This window comes from Zophobas morio, unplaced genomic scaffold (genome assembly GCF_036711695.1).
Source record: "Zophobas morio isolate AGI-343-1 ecotype UQ-CSIRO unplaced genomic scaffold, CSIRO_AGI_Zmor_V1 ptg000017l, whole genome shotgun sequence".
Lineage (NCBI taxonomy): Eukaryota > Metazoa > Arthropoda > Insecta > Coleoptera > Tenebrionidae > Zophobas > Zophobas morio.
The window spans coordinates 12,196,815-12,219,386 of record NW_026972122.1 but is presented as its reverse complement, the minus strand read 5'-3'; the positions used below and the strand labels follow the sequence as shown (position 1 = coordinate 12,219,386).

Sequence of the window (22,572 nt, the reverse complement as noted above, 5' to 3'; positions counted from 1 at the left end):
ATACTTTCAATAATGCACATGCGTCTCTCAACGGCTTGTGCAGGTACTTTCTAAAGTATGACAAAAGTAGGCAGTACAAATTTTGAGTTAAAAATATGGTTATTCCAAGAAGGTCTTCATTTTAATCCTTTACCTAGTTTAGTGCACCCTGTTATCTGCGTTGGCTTCAAGAACCGTTAGTCACCTGCAAAGGAAACCGGCAATAATTACGGTTCTTACCCCCATCCCTCATTGGCCAGAGTTCAAATGCATTCGCATTTCAGTAGGGGTAGGAGAAAGCTTAGAAATATCCCCACTGCACTGGATTTCCTGTAGTCGTTAGCTCGCTTTTGACTTGTGAAAATCTTCGTACATCGTTGAATTCAAAAATAGTGAAAATGTCTCGTTCCAGTGCCCCACGAAAAGTTTGCGTAAACATTTATGTCCGCCAGAGCTAAATTTCGTTCTGGAGGACGAAGGTTCTCACCGCAAAAGATTGACGCTGTTCAATCCGTGCCGGCAAGCCATGAGGTATCACAGTAAGTATAGTTTTGCAAAAATTTGTTCTTTGTACACTGATATTTTCGTCTTACAGTTTATACACCTTCCCCGTCTAAATTCGCAGTGGAAGAAAAATGTTTGCCGGTGGTCGAGCCCCGCTCGAGCGCTCAGGTGTATATCAAGTATACGAACCCATTTGTCGAGGACTGCGAAAACAAACATTTGTTTATAGTCGCCTTAAGCGACATAGCTACAAAAAAGGTACTTTTTTTTTCCTTTTGATACGTTTTTTGAATAAAATTATTTTTTCTACACTGTTGGCGAGAATTACATTCTTGCCAAAATACGGTCCCGGAATGACGAGCCAGTCAGAAAAATTAAAATAGAAAGGTTCACATAGTGACAAATGACAGCTGAACTGACAGCTATGCCTGACATCTAAAATTGTGAAGCTAAACACTATTACAAAACTTTCGTCTTTTGTTTCACGTGGTTTCACTCTTTCGGCATGTTGTGGTTAGGAGGTTAGGTCTGATCAGGGAGGTATGCATTTTCAGTGCTACCAACGCATTGCTTCAATTTCTAGAGCACTAAAAACACCAGGTTCTAGTTACATACATACGTAAAATGTACATAAAGTTGAACAACTCTCAACTTTACGTTAGATTTACGGTCATCCGTAATTTGCACACAAACGTAATTTTTACGTCATCTATTGTAGACAGTCCCGTATCATTTCATTGGTTCAACTTTACGAATTACGTATAGTTTACGGATGTTTTACGAATTACGTTCATTGTGAATAGGCACTTATATCTATGGAAACATAAAAAATGCAGTGTCCCTATTGGCGATTGTGTACGTTAACGGATAATACGTTGTACTGAACGTAATTTCGCTAATTGTCTAATGAAATGACACGGGACTCTCTACAATAGATGACGTAAAAATTCCGTTTGCGTGCAAATTACGAATGGCCGTATATCTAACGTAAAGTTCAGAGTTGTTCAACTTTATGTACATTTTACGTATGTATGTAACTAGAACCTGGTGTTTTTTGTGTTCTAGAAATTGCGGCAATGCGTTGTTAGCACTGAAAATACATACCTAATACGTGATCAGACCTAACCTCCTAACTCTTTTTCCCTATTTCTATAAATGGGACGTACCTACCAGCGGCGGCTCCTTGTGAATTTTACTTGGTTGATGGTCAAATCCCTCCTGTTCCTCCTCCGTAATAACAACAGTAGCAACAAAGTGGCGCTGTTTGTATCCATTTTCTCTTTGTTTCTGCCTCCTGTTTAGTGTTCTGTACTTGTCAGCACAGACTTGTCAGTTGCTGTCAGTCCAGCTGTCACTTGTACCTATGTGAACATGACGTTCACAGACGCATGCGCATTAGTGAAAGTATTTTACGATCATTGTAGACAGTCGCTTAAAAATTGCGTTTATGTACTTATTACGTATTACGTCAATTTTACGAATTAAGTATGTTCATTGTGAATTGGCACTTACATCCCACGTCGGGATTGGCGCCGTAGGACCCCGTTTTTGCTTTTTACGGTGTTCGGTCCCTACAGCATCCGCTTCTAAACTTGGTCTTCCCCTTTTTTTCAAACACTTGTTGCCTCGACATAAACTAAAAGCAGTATTGGCCCTGAATTGAAGTACAATTGATCGTCAGTATGTTTGTCTTCTAGGCCAGCTTTTTTGCAGGTCAGTTTGCATATGTTCCAGGTGTTTATTGTAGCCAGGTCAAGAATATGGTAAAAAAAGGAGATCTCTATTTTCGTCATTTCGATTCGGCAAGTTGGTATTGAAGTATACATTTACGAATATGTTCGTATCGATTTCTGCACATTATATCGGCTGTATATGGGACTTTAAATTCCTGCCTCCAATAATTTTTTCTAAGGGGTAGTTTAAAAATTGACATGCACATTGTCGTGCCAGTTCATCTTTTGTCAATCTCAGCGGTTTGTTTGGATTATTTTGCAAAATTTAAGTACAAATTTGATTGATTTACAATATATACAAGCAGATCATCATCGAAAATACTTCTGAAAGAATCGATCGGTTCTCAAACATCTGTTGGTTGTATATCCTCTGGTTCAAGAGATGGAAGGAAATCGGGAGTAGCTCGTGGCGAGTTTACAGGTACAAGACTCCAACTGCACCCTCCAAATTTTCCTTGGTTACTAGGAAGTTCATGCAGAGATAGTTCATCTTCTGAACTATATTCTTCGTCAAGCATAGGCTTGTTGATATTATTGTTCTCTGTATCTTCCGAGTTACACATAAATAAATTCGTCGTCATTGCTCTCTTCCCCTAAAATAGTAACACGTATTTTTTCAAGAGTGCTCACTATATCAAAAATGATATAAAATGATTTTGATAAAAACATCATCAAATTTAGAAATATTGGGCAAACCAAGCATATGATTGATTAAACGAATCGTTACTGAGTATAGTAATTAATTTTTGAACCCACCATGATACATGATGATGTAGACAGAATAGACGAAATATTTGACGATATGGTGCACGTTAAAAACAATCCCCGCGCTAACCACAGCTTTATTTAGCCATCCCCAAATCCATTTATTATAAAGCCGTCCCAGTTTTTCCCTTTTCAAGCAAAGTAATGCAGAATGGGCAACAGAACTAATTTCATTACAGTTTTAAAACTTTCCTACTCAACGGTTTGTCGCGAACAGAGGTCTTTTTTAACAAATTCGTTTACTCATGGGAAATATTATTAAGGACAGGTTTAATTGTCATTATGATCAGAGCAAGACAAAATTATATTTCGCTTCACATAAGGGCAAATGGGGTTCATAATTTGTTTGCAGGTCATTTCATATTTCAGAAAGCATAACATTTCTTGAGCGATATCAACAAGTCTTTTAACAAGTCAAACAAAAACTTCATTCGGTATACCAGACCTCCTTGAAACAGAATTAATTTCAGAATAGATCCTGAATTTGAGAAACGCATTTTAAATATTTTTGTTGTGTACGTTTTAATTTTTGAGTGAAGACTGTGCAGTGGTAGTCAAAATTCTTAATTTCATCTGCTGGAAATAAATCAATTTGAACCAATTTTAAATTATTTTCGTAATTTTGGGAATGGTCAGAACGAACGCTTTTCGCATCAATTGCGTTGCCTCGGCGAAGGCGATGATATTTTGGCGGACACCACACCACCGTTGGTTGGCTTCGCCCGTTCGCAGGAGCGGGAGTCCGGGGAGTGCATCGGCGTCGTCGATCTGCTCCATCGTTTTGGAAATCGTTATGGTGTTTATAAACTCTTCTACGGAAGCGCTGGTTCGAGTTTCCCCGAATCTGGCAGTACATTGAGTGAAATGCCTCGGTGTCGGCCTTTGTCCTGATTGTCAGTTTTCTCCTGGAGATGGTTAAACTGCTCCATTAACATCTGGATGGCCATTGTTCCAGGGTTTAAGCGCGGACTCTTCCTTATAGGTGTTTGATCCCGTTTCCGCGGAGTTTTTGTACTTTGTTACACGCTTTTCTACATTTCTTCGGCCTTTAGTTGGGCGCCACTTTGTAACAGTATCAGGAGAAATACGAAAGTTTCCGTGAAAAATGTTTAGTTACGCAATGTAATACAATTCACAAAATTATCCAGACACCGATGACCATCGTCTAGATAAAGCTCTAGGAAAAAGCCAGGATGCCCCAAGACCGGCAACCCGTGCTTTGGGAGAGAGCTGACCAACTCGAAGAGAACTCTGCCTGGTGGACGGTGGTGTGAGCCCTTTTATTTAGTTCCCGGGGTGGCTTCGGCCAGTGGCGCGGGTGGAACGGCTTCCACCAATGGGCAGCTACGAGGAAGAGTTGCTGCGCTATAGTGGGAGCGTAGACGCGCTACCCTCGCTTCGTATCAGCAGCGCTCGAAAAAGGGTATTAGCACTACAGCCTTATTTAATGCAATCATGGTCTATAAAATTTATAAATTAACTTATATTCTTCAATCCTCTTTCATATTTTTATCTAAGATTTCTATTACGCTTGCACCAAGAGATAGACAAACTAGTGGAGGTACAGCTAACGAATCCCGATGCACTAAATAATAATCATTTACTGATAGATAATCCAATTCCAATTTTATAAAAATATATGTAACCTTTTCTGTATAAGTACATACAAACGTTTCTTTAAATATTGTGCATGACCCTCTCGACTTGACCTTTTGCGCGGGTAGAACCGTGGGCAATGAAATGTAACTCAAAGTTGAAGGTATGACAAAAAGCACGAAACTCACTACTCGTGAAACATTTGTCCTGATCTGGAAAGATCAGGGTCAAGATGATCAGATTTTAATGCTGTTCTAAGCTTAGTTAATTCGCCATCGCGTTGTTGTGCCGCCATGAGCCAGTCTATGTAGGTCAAGTGCCTGAGTGTGATAAGTTTTATTATATTGGGTATCGGTTTCATTGACTTTCGGCTTTGCAGAAAAGTCCACCAACGATGGGCTCTAGGTGTCAAGTCGCGTTTTGTTCGGGACGCTTTCGGAGAATTGCAATGGGAAACCACGGTAAAATGCTTTTCAAACAGAAAATGCCTGAAGTGTCTTACGGCATTGACCACCGCCAAAGTCTCAAGCTCGTATGAATGATAACGAGACTCGGTACTAGTCGTACGTTTACTGAAAATACGCGACGGCTAGCCTTCAGAGCTTGCGTCTCTGTGCAACTCTATCGGTAATGCGGGATTAAAAATAGCCAAAACAGGTTCGTTAGTTAACCTTCCAGTAGTCGCGTCCTGTTTTCAAGCACAAGTAGTCACGGCGGTCTGAGAGACCGCTATTTAAAAAAAACAAAATTGAGTGCATTTCGCCAAATCTAGAAACGGTTACTTTAAGTGGTAAAGATAATACGTCAAACATAAAATTTTTGATTAACGAATACATGTTTTTAGTTCTGAATAACAAAAAATATATTTTCAGTTTATTGTTTTTTATTGCGGTCAAAATGACAAAAATAATTTTTTTTAAAACCTTACTGAAACGAAACATGTTAGTTCTAACTACAAATAAAGTAAAAATAGCCGAGATGAGAACAAATAATCAAAATAAGGCATTTTTTGGCAACATCGACAAATTGCTCCCAAATGCTCCAAACACATGTATTTATTGCAATGAAAACAGGCAAATCTAGTTTTTCTGTTTTTTTTTCTGTCACAATATGCACATCTTCCTTTTTCTGCGTTTGGTACAGTCGTTTCTGCAACTTCGATTGTATTTGGTTCGCAAAATTCTTCTAATCTTGCCTTCAGCGCTTTCGGAAGCGTTGTCATCACCGCGCGAACTCGCAACTGAGGTAAAATCAATTCATTGGCAAGTTGCTTTAGAAAATTCCGTCGTAAAATGGTGATACTAGGGTTATTCGCTGCATAAATGACCTGGGAATTAATTCCAGCAATGTTCAGAATCGAATAAAAAATGACCATAGGCCATCTTCTAGTATTTCTTGCTACGTTATAACTGGCGGTCAGTTTATCGACAACGTCAACACCGCCTTTGGTGCGGTTGTATTCCGTTATCATTGTAGGTTTGTGCAAATCACCAGTATCTTCATCGATTTCATCGTGGTGATGCAACGTAGAAATTAAAAGCACATTTTTGTTTTTTTTCGGGATATATGATAGAAGGGTACTCTCTTATGTAAATCCAAACATGCTAGTGCACGGTGGACGACTCACTGGTTTTGAAAATTCTAAGGGCACCTCGCGCTTGTTTTTTCGTATGGTTCCTATCGATGTAAGTTTGTGGTCAGAAAGTAATTTCTTGATAAGTGGCAAAGAAGTGAACCAATTGTCCATTGTAACGTTGCGACCTGATCCAGAAATATGCTGACACAATCTTAGAACAACATCATACGGAGTGTTTGACAATTTATAGGGCCCTTCTGGTTGTAATCCTACATACACCTCCAGCTTGCTCGTGAAGAACATTAGTGCGTCGCAAATTGCCAGTATTTTCAGACCGTACTTATTGGTTTTAGAGGGTATGTACTGGCGAAAGCTGCACCTTCCTCTAAACCCCACTAACATCTCGTCAATGGTAACGTATGCCGAATGGTGATAGCCTCTTTGGCAATTGGTGTTGAAGAGGTCGAAAAAATCGCGTATAGCAGCCAGCTTATCACTGGATCTTCGCTCCGGCCGAGTGGCTTTTTTGTCAAACCTCAAACAGCGAAGTAAAAATCTAAATCGTTGTAACGACATTGTAAGGCGAAATATTTCAACACCAGACCCGTCAGTTTTCCACAAATCTTCTGCATTCAAACGATTAGCGTGGTAGGTTCCGGCCATGTACAGTAATCCAAGTAGGGCTCTTATTTCCACAACATTAGTCGGTAGGACATCTCTGCTGCGAGCAAATTTGTCTGTTATTGACTCTATATATGCATTAGTACAGATCACGATCATGTTGATCATTTCATCATTGATGAAATATTCCCATATTTCTAACGAATTTTTCAAAGTCCGTGTTACTGCTGAAGGACCGGGTAAACGCGTTATAATGTTCTCTTTTCTCGTCCTCACTGTTCTGGGAGTAGATGAATGTTTCCTCCATCGGGTTCCATCCTTTCCGATAAACGACAAAGAATTACTGAGGATTTCGTCTGTTTCTTCAACATCAGATATGTCTTGTTCAGAATCACTATTTTCAAGTTGTTCTTCCTCGTGATCTGATTCAGCTTCTTCTGATTCGTCGTCATAGGCGTCATCCAAAATCTCATTATTTTCATCCATCACGTGCTCCATCATTTGCCTGAGTCGCTCTTGCTCCGCCTCATAAGAAGCCATTACTGAAACGATTGGCAATAATGGTTTTGCTGCCACAAATTAAAGCATAAGAAAATACCTTAGTGATTATTTTGATAATAAAAAAAGTTACGTCAGTAGTCACCGCGGTCTCACAGACCGCAAGTGCTTCCAATTGCAGGCAAACAAACCCAACGTCACTCAAACTCACACTGCCCATCCGAATGCACAACTTATGAAGGTAGATGGAGAGGGAGTTCGAACCGCCTTTAATTTATTTCGCAAATTAAGAATAAATACGCTTGCGGTCTCTGAGACCGCGCGCGACTACTGGAAGGTTAAACATTGAATGAGTTTATTTCGTGCTTCCTCATGTTTGGGTAACCATGTAATTTGACCTACAAAGCTGGTAGTAAGTTGATATAATGATGCTGCTATGGTTGAAAATTTAGAAATAAATTGACGAAAGTAAGACGCCAAGCCGAGTAATTGTCGAACTTAACGGCATTGTCGAACTTGACTGCGTTGTCGAAATCGGAGAGTTTACAAGTGCCGCAGTTTTTCGCGAGTTAGGGCGTAGTTCCCCACCTTTCACTGAAAACCCAAGGTATTCAATCTGAGAGTTAAGGAATTTGCATTTTTTCACTTTAAATGAGAAACCAGCATTAACCCGGCAACCCTACGCTACTTTTCTATTGAGAACATCAAACATGTTGTTACTTCTCTCCGTAAAATCAATAGTACCTTTACGACTATTTAAAGATTCAGTTTTTTTACTATATTTCAATCCACTGGCTACTGAATTGCTAAAAGTCTATTAAAAATAATGCATAGGAAATTAAGTAATGTGAATTGCTAATTTAACACTCATTTTTAATAAATTAAACGGTTTGATGTGCATAGCGGATATATGCGAAGGTTAAATGTCAATTTTGTCTCATGTTCAGAGAGTATTTCGTAATGCTTCCATTGTACAGAGCCTTTAGGAGTCTGAAGAAAAAACACCTATACATATGGTGACCATATTTTTTTTGAAAAAAAGAAGTACACCCCACCCAATGAAAATTACAAGTTACTTTATTCTATTTTTTTATTTAAAAGCGTAGATGTACAGGGTTTTCATAAATGATTATAGGGTCGCAGTAGGTTATGGATGTGTGCCGCCTTTCGCATTATGTGTACTTTACTAAATGTGTCCTTGGGCACGACAAGCACCACATGCATCTGTATAACTGGTTGCCTAAATGCTTCATGATTAAATATCGAAAACGCATGCGTCAATACACATGTGACATGTGACTAACATAACAAGGCGATACTGGCGATAACAAGTGAAATTTTTGGTTGGCTGTTGATATACACACGCACAAATTCCAATAACTAAATCATCCACGGAAAAAGAAGTTCCACGTTTAGGAGTATATTTGTTATGAAGTGCAGGAGGCGAAGCGCCCGTGTGTCCTTTCAAAAAGTTAGCACGCGTTGGTGACCATAAAAAGTTAGGTTATGTTAGCAACGGCTGCAATGCTGCAATTAAAGAATGCACGAATGCGAAATTTAACAAATTTTTGTGGCAAAAGGAAGCATTTGCATAACATTTGAAGATGAGGAACGTGATCAAAAGATGCTGTAGAAGAGCTTTGCACAAACAGTTTGTGCGAAATCGAGAAGCGCGTGTTCTGCGCGATGTTACGGAGTTAGATAAGCGCAAATGTAGTTCATTTTCAAACTGTTTTTCAGAAGTTGAAGGCGCATTGATGACCAGTGGGACCAAGGGCCTTTGGTGGTTAAATATGCCTTTATATACATGGACACCAGATGCATGTGCTTAGAAAGATGATTTTTGATTAAGAACTCAGAGCAAGAGTATCTTTAATGGTGTATACAAATTTGACAAACAACGCATTTTAATGTCTGATAACTACATTTCCTATCCATCAGTTCTACTTCATGAAAGTTAGTTTTGGTTTGTGAGTGCATTAAATGTTTTACAGCAGATTCTTTAGCTACATTATCAAAACTTATCTGGGTGGCAAGTTTATGGGACTTACTGACCAAAAGGTCATGGTGAATAGCTGTAAGTCATAAAGTAGATGAAATTCTTGACCAAGATGTATCCTTCAGTAGTTTCTTCAAAGTGTCTAAATATGTTTCCAGCCCTCTATTGGTTTACCACCAAAATATTTGTATTTCAAAGATCTGTGCAAAGATTTGGCGTGCATGTTGGTGTTAATGCCTGCGTTCTTTTGATAACACTGGGCCCATGACTTCATGCGCTCTTTATTTTGAAAGTAGTAAGTGTTTAAATAATTCACAAATTTACTTTTTACCAAAAATTTAATCAGCTCTTGCTTCAGTCATAAATTTATTTTCATCTGTTTCTTTTAATACATAATCTAATTTTGTAAGAATCTGATTTATTGTTCCAGGCATTCCAACATGTAGCTGTAACTATCATCTGTCATGAAATAATTGGGTACCAAAACCGATATTAATGATTTTATTTCACCAACCAGAACCTCTTATATGTTGGTGTCCTTTCAGTTGGACAGAATAAATGTTACTGGATAATCAATATTTTTATCATCTAACACATGGACTTGTGGTCAATTCAATGTCATAGAGGTTTGTCCCATGTGTGCCATCTACACAAATGATTTTGGCGCCATATTTTTTTAACATATACTCCAGCCCACTGTACATGGAAGCTAATGCAGTCATTTTTGTGCAATTTTTCATGTTCTGATGCACAACAAGATTTTCCTTACTTCATTTACCAGATATATTATTTTTTCTGCAATGTGGGGAATGTCTTTCATAGTCAGAAGATTAAATCTGGTACATGAACTGAGTTCTAGATTTTTAACAGTTTCAATTATTTTTTCGTGTGTTAAACCAGTGCGAATTTGTTCAACTAGATATGTCGTTTCTTTTGTAGTCAGGGGTTGACAGCGAAGATCATTGTGATGAACAACATGAATAGCAATAAACTGAACAAGTACCACTGAGGAAGAATGATCAAAGTGAGCTGTAATTCGTGAAGGACAGACTCCTTGCATTTTGATACTGCCACTAGTTTTAGGAGCTCGTATATTACATTTACTAACAGAATTTGCTAGATTACTTCTGACATTCATAGTAGAAAATAATAATTCGTCATATAAAAGAATTAGTTTTTAACTCTAAATCTGCTTTTCGTGTAAAAAAAATCTTCCGTTTTCTTAAATTGTAGATCCTTTACTTCCAACTCAATGTTATAAACGATGTTGAAATGATTCGTTAATAAGTGAAAACGCTGAAAGTTTTCAAAGCATAGCGGACAAATTATTCTGCTAGTTTTTAATATTTTTGAAATTGTCGCCGTGAAAATATCTTAGATGTCGATTTGTACTTGAAATTATTTCACACAATAAGCACATTTTGTTAACAGTTCAAACTTTTGGATGCTCATACTGAAATATGTTTTGTCATGTCTAGTGCTTGTTTTTACTTAATAAAATAATAGAACTTTATCTGTCCATTGTCCTTTTCATAAAAATTACACGAAATTCTTTAATTAGCCACAAAACAATAGTATATTACAAAATTAATATTTCACTTCCCGCCACAAAAGTACATATTCAACGAAAATGTATAAACGTAAAAGATAAAAATCCAAATATAACTTTGACTGCTGGGTAGCTTCTAAACCCTCATCGTAGAGTCATATAAAATCAAGGACCACCAGATGGGTGAACGGACACGGATAATAATCAGAGTTTTTACGGTTTGAGATTTCATTCAGTTCTATCAAAAATTTTATTGTACATAATAAATAGGTATTTAGAACGTAGTGTCAGCATTTTCCGTCGAGTGAGCTCGGCAGCCGGAGGCGGCGGGTCGCCAACGGTCGAGACTGCCCGAGCAACACCGACGCGGTGACGGCAGGAACAGGAATGGACTTGTGTTCGGATGCTGATACACGATTGTTGCGTTTAAAAGAATAAACTGCTAGATTTTGCGTTTGGTTTCTTTTTCATAAAACTGTGCTGACATCAGGAGTGGGATTCTTTAAACCCTTGCGTGCACTTGTACGACAATGCCGAAAGAGCAGCGACGCCATAAAAAAGACAAACCGCGACGTTCGCGTCGGAGTGAATCTAGTGATGGTGCAAGTGGGTCTCGTTCACGGCATGAGCGGCGGCAAAAGCACAAGAAGTTGCGGGAACCGACTCCAGAACAACAACTTGCGAGACGGCACCGCTTGCGATCTCACTCGAGGACGAGGAGTGGCGACAGTCCTGGTCGCAGCAGTCCTGGTCCTGCTTCTGTTTCGCAAATCAGTGAGGCTATAGCAGCTGGGTTTGGTAAGCTGGCAGAGCAGGTGGAGGTGCGTGAGACTCGCCAGCAGGTAAGTGGGATTCCCCTTTCTACGGCCGGCAGCATTATTGCCGAATTCGATCCTTTAGAAAACGATGTTGACGAATGGTTAGAGTCGATTGGTGAGGACGCTCAAATTTATAATTGGGACGACAGGACAACGTGTCATTTGGCGTTGAGCAAACTAAGAGGCCCAGCGCAAACGTGGTATCGGACACTGCCTAGTAGAGTGTTTACGTGGCCCGAATGGCATGACATACTGTTGCGAAATTTTCCACCAAAGCGCGATCTCCATAAGGCGATTCAAATGATGATGGCGTACACCCCAGAGCAGTGTAAAACACTCTACGAATATGCGTTTAATAAACTTGCGCTAATTAATAAGCTAAAATTAAATATTAACCCAGCTGATCGCGTAAATTTAATAACGGGTGGAATTTGTGACGAGAAAATTAAATTCTCGGTCCAAGCTGCAGGTATTACGGACCCAATTGTTTTGGCGGGACATTTAAAAACCATCGATGATCGAGTACTTGCAACGCAATCCGCAACCCGACACGTTTCTCACATTCCAGCGACGCGGGCTCCAGTTTCATCTATTTATAGAACTCCAAAACAAACGTCATCTCTTCCGCGAAATGATACGGGTAATAAGCCGGTCCTCGGCCCAACTTGTTTTAACTGCGGAAAATCCGGTCACTTCCGTCGATTTTGCCCTGGTAAAAACCAACAAACGTCCTCACAATGAAAGTTTTGATTTCTGTTTAGTTTTTGTGTTTCTCGATGTTGTTTATGTTGCTGTGTGTTGGCGTGCTTCTTTATTTTCTTTTTTTTTGAGCCGGAAGAACCCGCCATCGTCGACGTCACTGACAGTCGAAACCAAATAACTGCGCGTACAATCAAGGACCAAGCTGCTCAAAAGGCTCGTTTCGACCGTGTTCGAACTGCTGGTCAACCATATCAGGAGGGAGACCTGGTGCTGATCCGTCTAACTAGCGGCCCTGCAACCGGAACTAGCCGAAAGTTACTGCCCAAGTGGCGTGGCCCATTCCGAGTTACCAAGGTTTCTGGAAATGATCGGTATGAAGTCGCAGACATACCGGGAGCAACCAGGTCCAAGTTGCAGTACCGTGGAGCGGCCGGCATCGACAATATGAGGTCGTGGGTCGTGTATGGGTAAGGTAGTACGGTTCAAATAGGGAGTAGTCCATGGTGATTGGCGCTACTCGCATTTGGCCGGCTTGTGGATTGTTGATGCTCGCTGATTCAGGCTTGACCAGAGGTTTCTGTGTTTGATAGTCTGGTGGGTGGCAGAGCTGGGTGACGATCACACAAGGTGTAGTTTTAGTTTTGTTTTGCGTTATTATTAAGTATTATGTTCATTTAAAAATTAAGCTTACTTCTATGCGTTACATTTAATATTCGCCCTCATTTATTTTGTATTGTATTCTTGCATTATGTAAGTTTGGCCAAATTTACCCTGTTTTCTTCCAGTTACCGTCCCCGGCAGACAGGCAGCTTGCTCTCTGATTTATATCTTTAATGTAGGAGAAGTGACGATCAAAGTCTAAGCCTGTATGTATGAGTTTCAGTCCGAGGACCTGGACTGAGGTGCCCATGTCCGTCGAGTGAGGACACTCTCCATGTCAGGAAAGGCCGTGTCAGCATTTTCCGTCGAGTGAGCTCGGCAGCCGGAGGCGGCGGGTCGCCAACGGTCGAGACTGCCCGAGCAACACCGACGCGGTGACGGCAGGAACAGGAATGGACTTGTGTTCGGATGCTGATACACGATTGTTGCGTTTAAAAGAATAAACTGCTAGATTTTGCGTTTGGTTTCTTTTTCATAAAACTGTGCTGACAGTAGTGTGATTTCATTTTAAGTATCAAGCTTCAAAATATACTTTCGTTGCTAATTTTAAAGACTAGTTTTTGATTTTTGTTGTTTTTTTTGTGTACAGATTCGTTTCAATGCAAAATTAGGTCACCCACATAGAATTTGAACATTTGAAATTACGCGGGCGTAATTTGTTACCCTCATGCGCAGAACTCCAACATTCTTGATAGTCAATTTGTTGTTAAAAATAAAAATAATTCATAATGGAATAAACAAACAATTTTATTGTGGTTAAACATCACAGTAAATGTTGAAAATGTTCACCATTTAGTTCAAGGCACATATTCACTCTCTTTTTCTTACTTTCAAAAATGTTCTGTAACATCCTTCCATCAATGCTTTGAACCCATCGTTCAATTTCATGTTGCAACTCTGCCAAGTTATTCATTTGCCGTTGAAACACTTTGTCTTTCAAATATCCAAATATTGAAAAGTCCAATGGCGTAAGATCTGGGGAACGTGGTGGAAATGCATGCTGCACTCCTAAACTTATTACACGATCGTCATAATGTTGTTGTAAATATTCCAATGTAGCACGTGCAGTGTGTGCAGTCGCGCCGTCCTGTTGAAAGTACCCTAACTGCAGCTCTTCGTCATCAAGTTGTTGAATAAATGGTTCCAAAATCTGTTGCCTATACCTCTCTCCAGTCATAGTATCATGAAAGAAAATAGGTCCATATATTCGTCTACGAGAAACTGCCAACTATACTCCAATTTTTAAAGGATGAAGAGGCGTCTCTACAAAAACATGTGGATTTTCCGCGGACCAAATTCTAAAATTTTGCGAATTGACATAGCCAGATAAATGAAACCATGCTTCATCACTAAAAAATGTAAGATCCAGTAACCCGTCATCATGAAAAGTATTCTGAAACCAATTGCAATATTCTACGCGGCGTGGAGGATCTATTGGTAAAAGTTGTTGCACAGTAGTTATTTTGTAAGGATGCATATGCAATCGTTTTTTCACTACTTTGTGACATGTGGTTACGGGAACTCCTGACTGTTGAGATAATCTTGTCAAAGATGTTTGGGGATTCTGCTCGAGTCTTTCTCTCAAATCATCAACAACTTCCTCAGATACTGCAGGTCTCCCAGAAGATTTCCCTTTGTTGACATTGCCAGTGCGAACAAATCTGTTGATGACATCTCTAATGTGAGCCTCTAATGATGTTTCTTGAATTTCCAAATCAGGGTAATTGGCCAGATATTCTTGCTTACAAGCGGCTACAGAATACAGCCACGCTCCGTCTACGAATGTCCCATTGCGATAATAAGACATAACGATGAAAGTGTTTTGCTCAACCGAATAAACCATTTTCACGGTCTTCGCTTCGAGCACAAAGTTTTCGCACGCAAGCACCAAGAGCCTTAAGAAAGGCTATTTTGTTGTTTTAAACTTGGATCAACGAGAATTACTGTAAATCACACTTGGAAAGTGGTAGAACAATAAAAGCGATGATTTTAAGTGACAGGTTACAAATGACAAGCACAATGACAAGTGAGAACTGTCAAATGAGACAATTTCAGCAAAGCGGCATTTTTGAAATCCATGGCCAACTACGCCCTTAGAATCATTTATGAAAGCCCTGTATTAGATATTAGATGTAGATGGCTTGTTCCAGTCATACTTTTCTGAACTTAATATTTGTTTTAATAACTGTGGATTAGATTTCAAGTAATGAAACATTTCATTACACGTTTCTTCGAAGTTCATGTACACCTGCATAACAGCTTCCAAGGTGGACAGGCCTAGGGCGTTCTTCTCACTAGTCCAGTATTTGTTGATGTTAGAAAATAGTCTCTCAATGCTTGCGCTTGTCCCTGTCAACAAATTTCATTATTATTTGAAACACTGAAATGAATCAGCTGGTTTTGTACCTGGAAGGCAGAGGGCAAATTCGCATAACATTTTCAAGTTTATTGGTGTGACTTGATAAGGAATTGCTTCTATGTACTTGAAAAATTCTAGCCAACGAGTTTCAGTAGGAGTTTTTTGGCAATTCCAAGAAGTAATTTTTTCATCCGTAGCAAAATTCTTCAATAAGCTAAACTCATCAAAACAAGCATCAGCATTCACTTTATCGCCAATTTCCCCGTTACAAGCTTCGTATGAAAGAAGAATTTCGTTCCATTTTACTTCTTTTCGCAGGGCGATCCATTCGAACAATTTCAACTCGGATAGATTTGTTTTCCAATTTTCCAAATAATTTATACAACTTGAATAAAATTTCTTTGCAGTGGCTGAAAATTCTTGACGATAATTCATTATGTTATCGTTGTCCAGATTTTCAAGTTTACTAAGTGATCCTCTCACTTTAGCGAGCAGAAAAACTTCATTTAAACGATTTTCTAGTTTATCCTTCAGAGTGAAATATTCCAAAGCGGCTTCAGCTGCGCAAACTTTGTTTCCTTCAACACTTAAAATAGCTTGATGAAATAGTGAAGCAGCATTGTGAACAAACCACAGCCAAATTTCTCCAACAGGATTCCCGAAAAATTGTTTCAGAATAGTAGGGCAATTTTCCAAAGACAGAAAGTAGGTCTGCAGCGGTTTATACATTTTTAAAATTCTCTCAACAGCGGGCATTAAACTTAAAAATCTGGTTTTTGAGAAGGATAACATTTTTTTATATTCCATGTCAACTGCTTCACAAAAAGATTTCAAGTGTGCTACACGAACTGTATAAATGTAAAAGTGTTTGTATATTTTGACAACAATAACTTCAATATCTATTGGTAAAGAGTCAGTGGTATTTTGAATGCAGTTGTTGAAAATATGGGCCACGCAACCAATGCCAACAATAGATTTACCACATGAGTTTGTTAATTTAGAAAATAAATTGTTTTTGCCTTTTCTTTGGCTTCCACCAAAATTCGTATTGGTATTATCTGCTGATAAACCTGCACACTTTTCTACAAGATTAAATTTTGACAAAGCATTGTAAACATAATCCTTCAGTTGGTCAGATGTTTCGCCAGGTAGATCTTGTAATTGCAGTAGTTTAACTTGGATGCCTTTTTCTTCATCAAAATATCGGACAAGTAGTGGAACAACCTTAGTTTCATTATGATTTGAAGAATCAACAATAATGCTAACAAAATGAGTTTTTTGTAAAGCGTTTTCAAGCCTTGATTTCGCTTCTTTTGCGAGAACGTTTTTTGTAATGGCTTCCGTTTTTGTTCTGGCTGACATAAACAGGCAATGAGTTTTGAAGTACAGTCCAAGGATCTAAAACTCTGCATATGCTTAATTGTGTGGTAAGCAACCGTACCTTCTTTAGCTGCAATAAGCAAATTTTCAGAACTCACTTCATCTTTTTTAAAAAACGTTTGGAGTTTCTTGCTCGATTGTGACGCTATCTCAGCTAGCCGATGCTTTTTCTTGTTTAGATGAGACTTTATATTGCTGCGGCCACTGTTTGAAATGTCCACTTCGCTTTAACAAATTTCACAATAAACAATGTGGGGAGAAGCACTGGACTTTAGTTTCAAGAATGGATATTCCCGTTGTAGTTCTGAATTAAAATGGCACTTTCTCCGGGGTGGAGACATTTTTGTCGCTATTTTCAAACAAAGCCCAGCACACTCTCTGTACTAGCTCCGGAATAACTAAGCAGGAATAGGAACGGAAGAATCACGCACAATGTGATGTGACGACTGATGAAATATGACATGCGCATGACGCCCGACGACCGTATGCACAAGAACGCTGAGTACTCGATGAAGAGATGCTGCAGTTGATAGAGTGGAATGGACATATGTAACATTAATAAATATTAGATATGACTTCGAAATCATATGATCATAAGTTAGTAAAAAAAAGTACATTTTAATGTACTTTGCTCTTCTGTGAAGACAAAAGGACATCGTTTCCAAAAAAAGTACTGTCCTATTAAAATAAGTACATATGGTCACCATACCTATACACAAAAATATGATGTGGAATTACATACTTCTAAGATTCGTTTTTGAAGAAACCCGTTCCATAAACATTTAGGCCCGTTATTTCTATTCATAGTTAACTTATGGTTAACAGTTAACCTATAGTTAAATGCAAAGTACCTTATTTGAATTGAAGATTATATTCAACCCTGAAGTTTACTCGTAGTTAACTTTACCAGCACATGTAGTATGAGTTAATTGATAGTTTTCAATTATACTACAAGTGTCATATTTAATTTAAAAAATGAACGACTACGGGGGAAAAGAAAAGTGGTTCGGGAAAGGGTAAACCATTTTGAAAAGTGGAAGGAAAAGCATTTTTTCAGCGTTTTCGCATATTAAGGCGAACAGTTGAAAATTTGATAGAAGAACAACGTTATAAGACATCCTACGGAGAGGTATGCGGGTCCTGACATTAATTTTTTTTAAAGTAATGATTTTCTTAATTAATAATTCAGCTGTTTCTCCGACAGACCAAGTACTTGATTCTGCGTGGGTCGACCTTATTGTTATCACAGTTTTAAAAGATAACTAAATACGTCACTATCAGATCCTCACTTTCACTATCAAAAAGCGGTGTTGAGCCAGAAATCACTTCTCCCAATAGTCCTTTGATACCATTAACAACCTCAGAAATTTCCTGAAATTCTGCTTTAGCTCCACCAGTTTTTCTTTTTCATTGTGTGAAAACTTGGGTTTCGTCCCTTTTTTTAAGTCATTATATTTTTGTTTTAAAATTTCAAAACTACGAAAATTTGTTGATGTTGCGACGAAATTTCGGATGGCACGGACGGTCCGGTGACGGTCCGGAATTTCTCCGATAACGTATGGTGGCGGCGTACTTGGGTGCCAAACTTTGGGTCGACTAGTATCGTTGATATCAGAAACACGTCTGGTCGACCAAGCTTATGCGGCGAACTTCACGCCACCGGAGGTGGCGCCTTCGGTCAGGAGCGGCGGTCGCTCGGGCGCCAGCTCCCTCTCCGAAGGAAGGAGCGCCGGGGTGCTCTAAAGCCGGAGACACGGAATTCAGGTGGTGAGCCTCCGCGAAAACACGAGAATAAAGAAAATAAAACGGCAAGGATATTTTACAATAAATAAGGTTTATTCTCTGCCACCAGCTACACGGTCGGTCTAAAATAATAAATCTTACGGTTAAGTCTTAATTAAATAATTACAAAGCAAAAGCAAACAAGAAAAATAATAGTACGTCCGGCACGGTCGTTCCTCCTGGGCGGCGACTTCCCTCAGGACGGCCTCCTCCTGGCTCTGGGAGCGGCGACCTTTATACCTGGAAATCGCGCGAAGACGGTACGGTGACCCGGGAGGGGAGCGCGGTGACGGTAACGACGCGTGCACGACGGCTTTTAACTTTTGACGGTGACAAAAAAAACGCGGTGACGGTGATAGGATTTCTCGCTCGGGGGCGGCGATTCCAAAAAACCGGTACTAACACGGGCAGACGACCCAAAAAGTATTTACGGTGGTCGAAGGGTCGAACTGCACCATTCTCAAAAGAAACTTCTCCATACAAAACATCCGCGGCGGCGCGGCGATCGCGAATTTACCCCCGGCTCTCGCGGTACGCGTCAAGGTTTCCGGCCCGCGAAAATTCGCTTCGTTACACTCTCCCCTTTCGTCGGTAAAAAAAAGGAGTGTAACTTCTTTTTTTTTATTCATTACCCACCCCCAATATAGTACCCTACAGGAAAGAAAAAAGAAATATAAAAGCTTCAGCGATTCTTCACGGGCGGCTTCCAGTTCGTCCTCGTACGGCATGGGACCTCCGGGACGGGCTCACGCGGGGTGACGGCAGGGGGGGATCATCAGAGGCGGGGCGCAGGACTTCGCCAGATTACGGTCGACGGGGGCGCCTTCTTCGGGGTCGCTCTGGTAGGCCGCACTGGCATGCAGTGGAAGTGGTGCCGACGAGGCCGCACCGCTAACAAACCTTGGAGCCGGCCGGATACGGGCACTGGCTCCGACAGTGGCCCGGACTTGCACAATGCCAGCAAACCTTCTGATCCACTGGCACGTACCGGGCCACAGGGTCTCTCCGGGGGGCCTCTCCGTCAGTCTGTACCCCGCGGGAGACCAACCGGAGAGGTGCCCACATGGGGGTTCCGACCTGGATCCCCCGGGACTTTGGACGGCGACCAGCGGCGGTGGGATCCTCTCCCCGCAGCAGCTCAGCTACTAGATCCCGTACGACAGGGTTGTCCATCTGAAAACAGACATCGGTGAACATTCTGTCAATCGCAGAACCGTTTGGAGCGCGTCGGATGTGCGGGTTTGTAACCGACGGACAGGGCACGAGTGGCAGCGCGGTAGACACGGCAGGGGTTGTCCGCGACGCAAGGCGATTCCACACTAGCGTCCCCTGGGGGATGTCGATGGCGATGGCGTTGGCGCGCAGGAAGTCCATACCTAAGACCGGTGGTGAGAGTTGGAAAAACGGCAGCGCGGACGGTCACTGGAACGTCGCCGTTTTTTGATCTCCAGGTCATAGGTTCCTGTGGACGGTACAATGTCGCCATGGGCCATGCGTATCCGAACCTGGGGGGCTGACACGGGGGCAACGTTTCGTTGGCGCAGCACGGTGGCAACTTCCTGGCCAATAAACGTGCTGATGGCTCCAGTGTCCAGCTGGGCGTCGTAGACGATCCCAAAAATTGTGACGGCGACATGGGGACGGTTGTCGGGAAACTTGAGGGGAGCTTCAATCGACGGAGTCGGCTTGGATGGCTGCTGCAACGGCTTCGACATGGCGCAGACTTTTTGCTCATTTCTTCGGTCGCAGGGGCACTCTCGGGACATTATTCCGCTTCGGCCGCACCTGGAGCAGAACAGTCGGCGTGACTTCCTGCACGCCGAGCGGTAATGTCTGGTTTCGCCACATCTCCAGCATCTAACGGTGATTCAGGTGTTGGCGGTGGGGGACGGATGGTCTCCAGCCTTCGCGGTGGTGCCGTGGGTGGTTGCAAGGGCCTGGACGACGGTTGCAGGGGACGGTTTTCAAACCTAGGGACGTAAGCATACCTGGCAGCCGGGATCTGGGTCGTCGTCGTCGAAGTGCGATTCGGTGGCGGGACTGGTAAGCAGCTCCTCATTTCGGTCTGGAGCTGCTCATATACATCAATGAGTCCCCGATGCTCTGGAAGTCTCTACGACGTATGTACTGTCGGTACTCCGGCAGCAGGTGGGTGTACAGGCGACGAAGGACGGCCTGTGGAGGATACCCTCCCAGACGGCGGGTGAGGGTTTGCATCGCCTGTATGAAATCTCTATAGATGGAGTAATGTTGCAGTTTGCAAATCTCTCTCCTGGCCTTCGCCAGACATGCTCACGTCCTTCCGAAGATTTTAAGTTCAGCCTAGTCTCATCTGAGAACAAAACTCTCTAACAAAACTCTCTTCCAATCATCAACCGTCCAGTTTTGATGATTTCTAGCGAAGAGTAATCTTGCTATTCTGTGTTCCCTAGTTAGTAAAGGTTTTTTCGCCGGTCTTCTACTACTCAATCCAGCTTTATTTAAACGTCTTCTTACAGTTCTAGACGATATCATAACATTGCGAGCAATTCCCAACTCATTTTTAACTTGTACCAGTGACTGTCCTGTTTCTAAGACCAGATTGCCTCAGAAAGCGCTCATCTCTTGGATCCCTAGACCAGCAAACGGTCTACGATTCTAATATCCTGTCCGATTACAGCGTTCAACCATGCGACTTATAGTGGAATGATTTCTTCTTAACAAATTAGCAACGTAACGCATGGAATATCCTTCTTCCAATAAAGTTGATGCCTTTACTGCTTCCTCGACCGATAAATTTCTTCGACGATTCATTTTTAATACCACCAACCACTCAACACCTTTCAAATGAAATTTTGTGTTAATCAGCGATTTTTTGTAGCAAAAATGTTCTCAAGTTTTGCCAAAATGTGAGATTATGAAAATTCTGATTTTAAAAGAAATGATTTTTTGACAGAAAATCACTCGTTTAGCAAGGAAGATCCATCGCTATTAGTAAAAAAATTAGTAACCTTATTCATGACCGTTGTCTTAAAATTTTGTAAAATAATTAAGTGGTGCGTTAATTTTATCTCTGAGTTTAATTTGCTATTGGGACGCACCTGTCCTTTAGCACCTGATGAATTAATTCTGGTGAGAATTCTAACCTTTGTATAAGCTGTAAAATTACCTGAAGTAATTGCCGCAATTCTAATAGGGACAACGAATCTGTGCGTTTCTCATGCTTATTTCTATAGTTGTAACTAAATCATAAACACATGGCGACTACCCTTTTTAATTTTGAGATGGAAGAATATCTTGTTAGAATTGGAATTTTAGAATTGTTTCCTGATGTCAGTGCAACACCCTTCAGTTCAGGTACTTCGGTGGGCTGTGGACGCGGTTTTGGCCAATTCTCGGAAGATTCTGTTAACCAATACGGTCCGTGATCGTATCGTAAATCGCACTTGAGGAGCTCACTGAGATAAGCTCCTCGCGATATGTCCGCTGGATTATTCCTTGTATTTACGTGCTGTCGTGAATCAACATTGTATAAATTGTGAATTTCGCTCATTCGATTTGCGACAAAAGTATTCAATATTGACGGCGAGGTTGCTAACCATGCCGGTACTATTGTGGAATCTGTCCAGCAAAAAATAGAATCGATTAATATTCTTAAATTTTTTATATTTCACTCATCTATTATTTCCTTATAATCGCTATGATACCAGACACATTAATAACTCAATAATAACCAGGCTATTATGAGAGGCTGTTATGAACCATAACGCCCTCCAATTTTTTTAACAATTTTATTCAACTTTAAAACAGAAGGTACAAAAGTCAAAAAAGGTTCTAATGTGTCCCGAAATAAAAATTACAATTTTGAAATGTCCCTGACATCAAAGAAGAAGCAGCAATTCCAGATGGTAGATGAAAGTTTCCGGTTAAAACAGAATTTTCTAAGTGGATAGCTTCCTCTTGAAATAAGTTTGATGAAGATCCTTTTGCTGAGGAAACAGAATAAATTGTTTCTTAGATAAACACCCACTTCTACCCCAGCGTATGGTTGGAAAACAACCTAAATAAAGCT

At 40.7% G+C, this 22,572-nt stretch overlaps 2 protein-coding genes across 2 annotated transcripts in view; both read left to right on the top strand.

Annotated features, from left to right (window-relative positions):
- The window catches only part of LOC135129932 (uncharacterized), a 121,088-nt gene that overhangs the window by 35,654 nt on the left and 62,862 nt on the right, over window positions 1-22,572 (top strand). The window lies entirely within an intron of this gene.
- Window positions 11,101-13,564, top strand: LOC135130326 (uncharacterized). The gene is made up of 2 exons (XM_064057692.1): window positions 11,101-11,662; window positions 12,470-13,564. Exons 1-2 carry the CDS (start codon window positions 11,351-11,353, stop codon window positions 12,809-12,811), a joined length of 654 nt encoding a protein of 217 aa, XP_063913762.1. The 5' UTR covers window positions 11,101-11,350; the 3' UTR covers window positions 12,812-13,564.

Bases quoted from the DNA above. Each gene is read 5' to 3' on its own strand.
- LOC135130326 (XM_064057692.1), top strand. From the start codon at position 11,351: ATGCCGAAAGAGCAGCGACGCCATAAAAAAGACAAACCGCGACGTTCG. The intron at 11,663-12,469 runs GTAAGTGGGATT...TTTTTTTTTGAG, and splicing joins TGCGTGAGACTCGCCAGCAG to CCGGAAGAACCCGCCATCGT.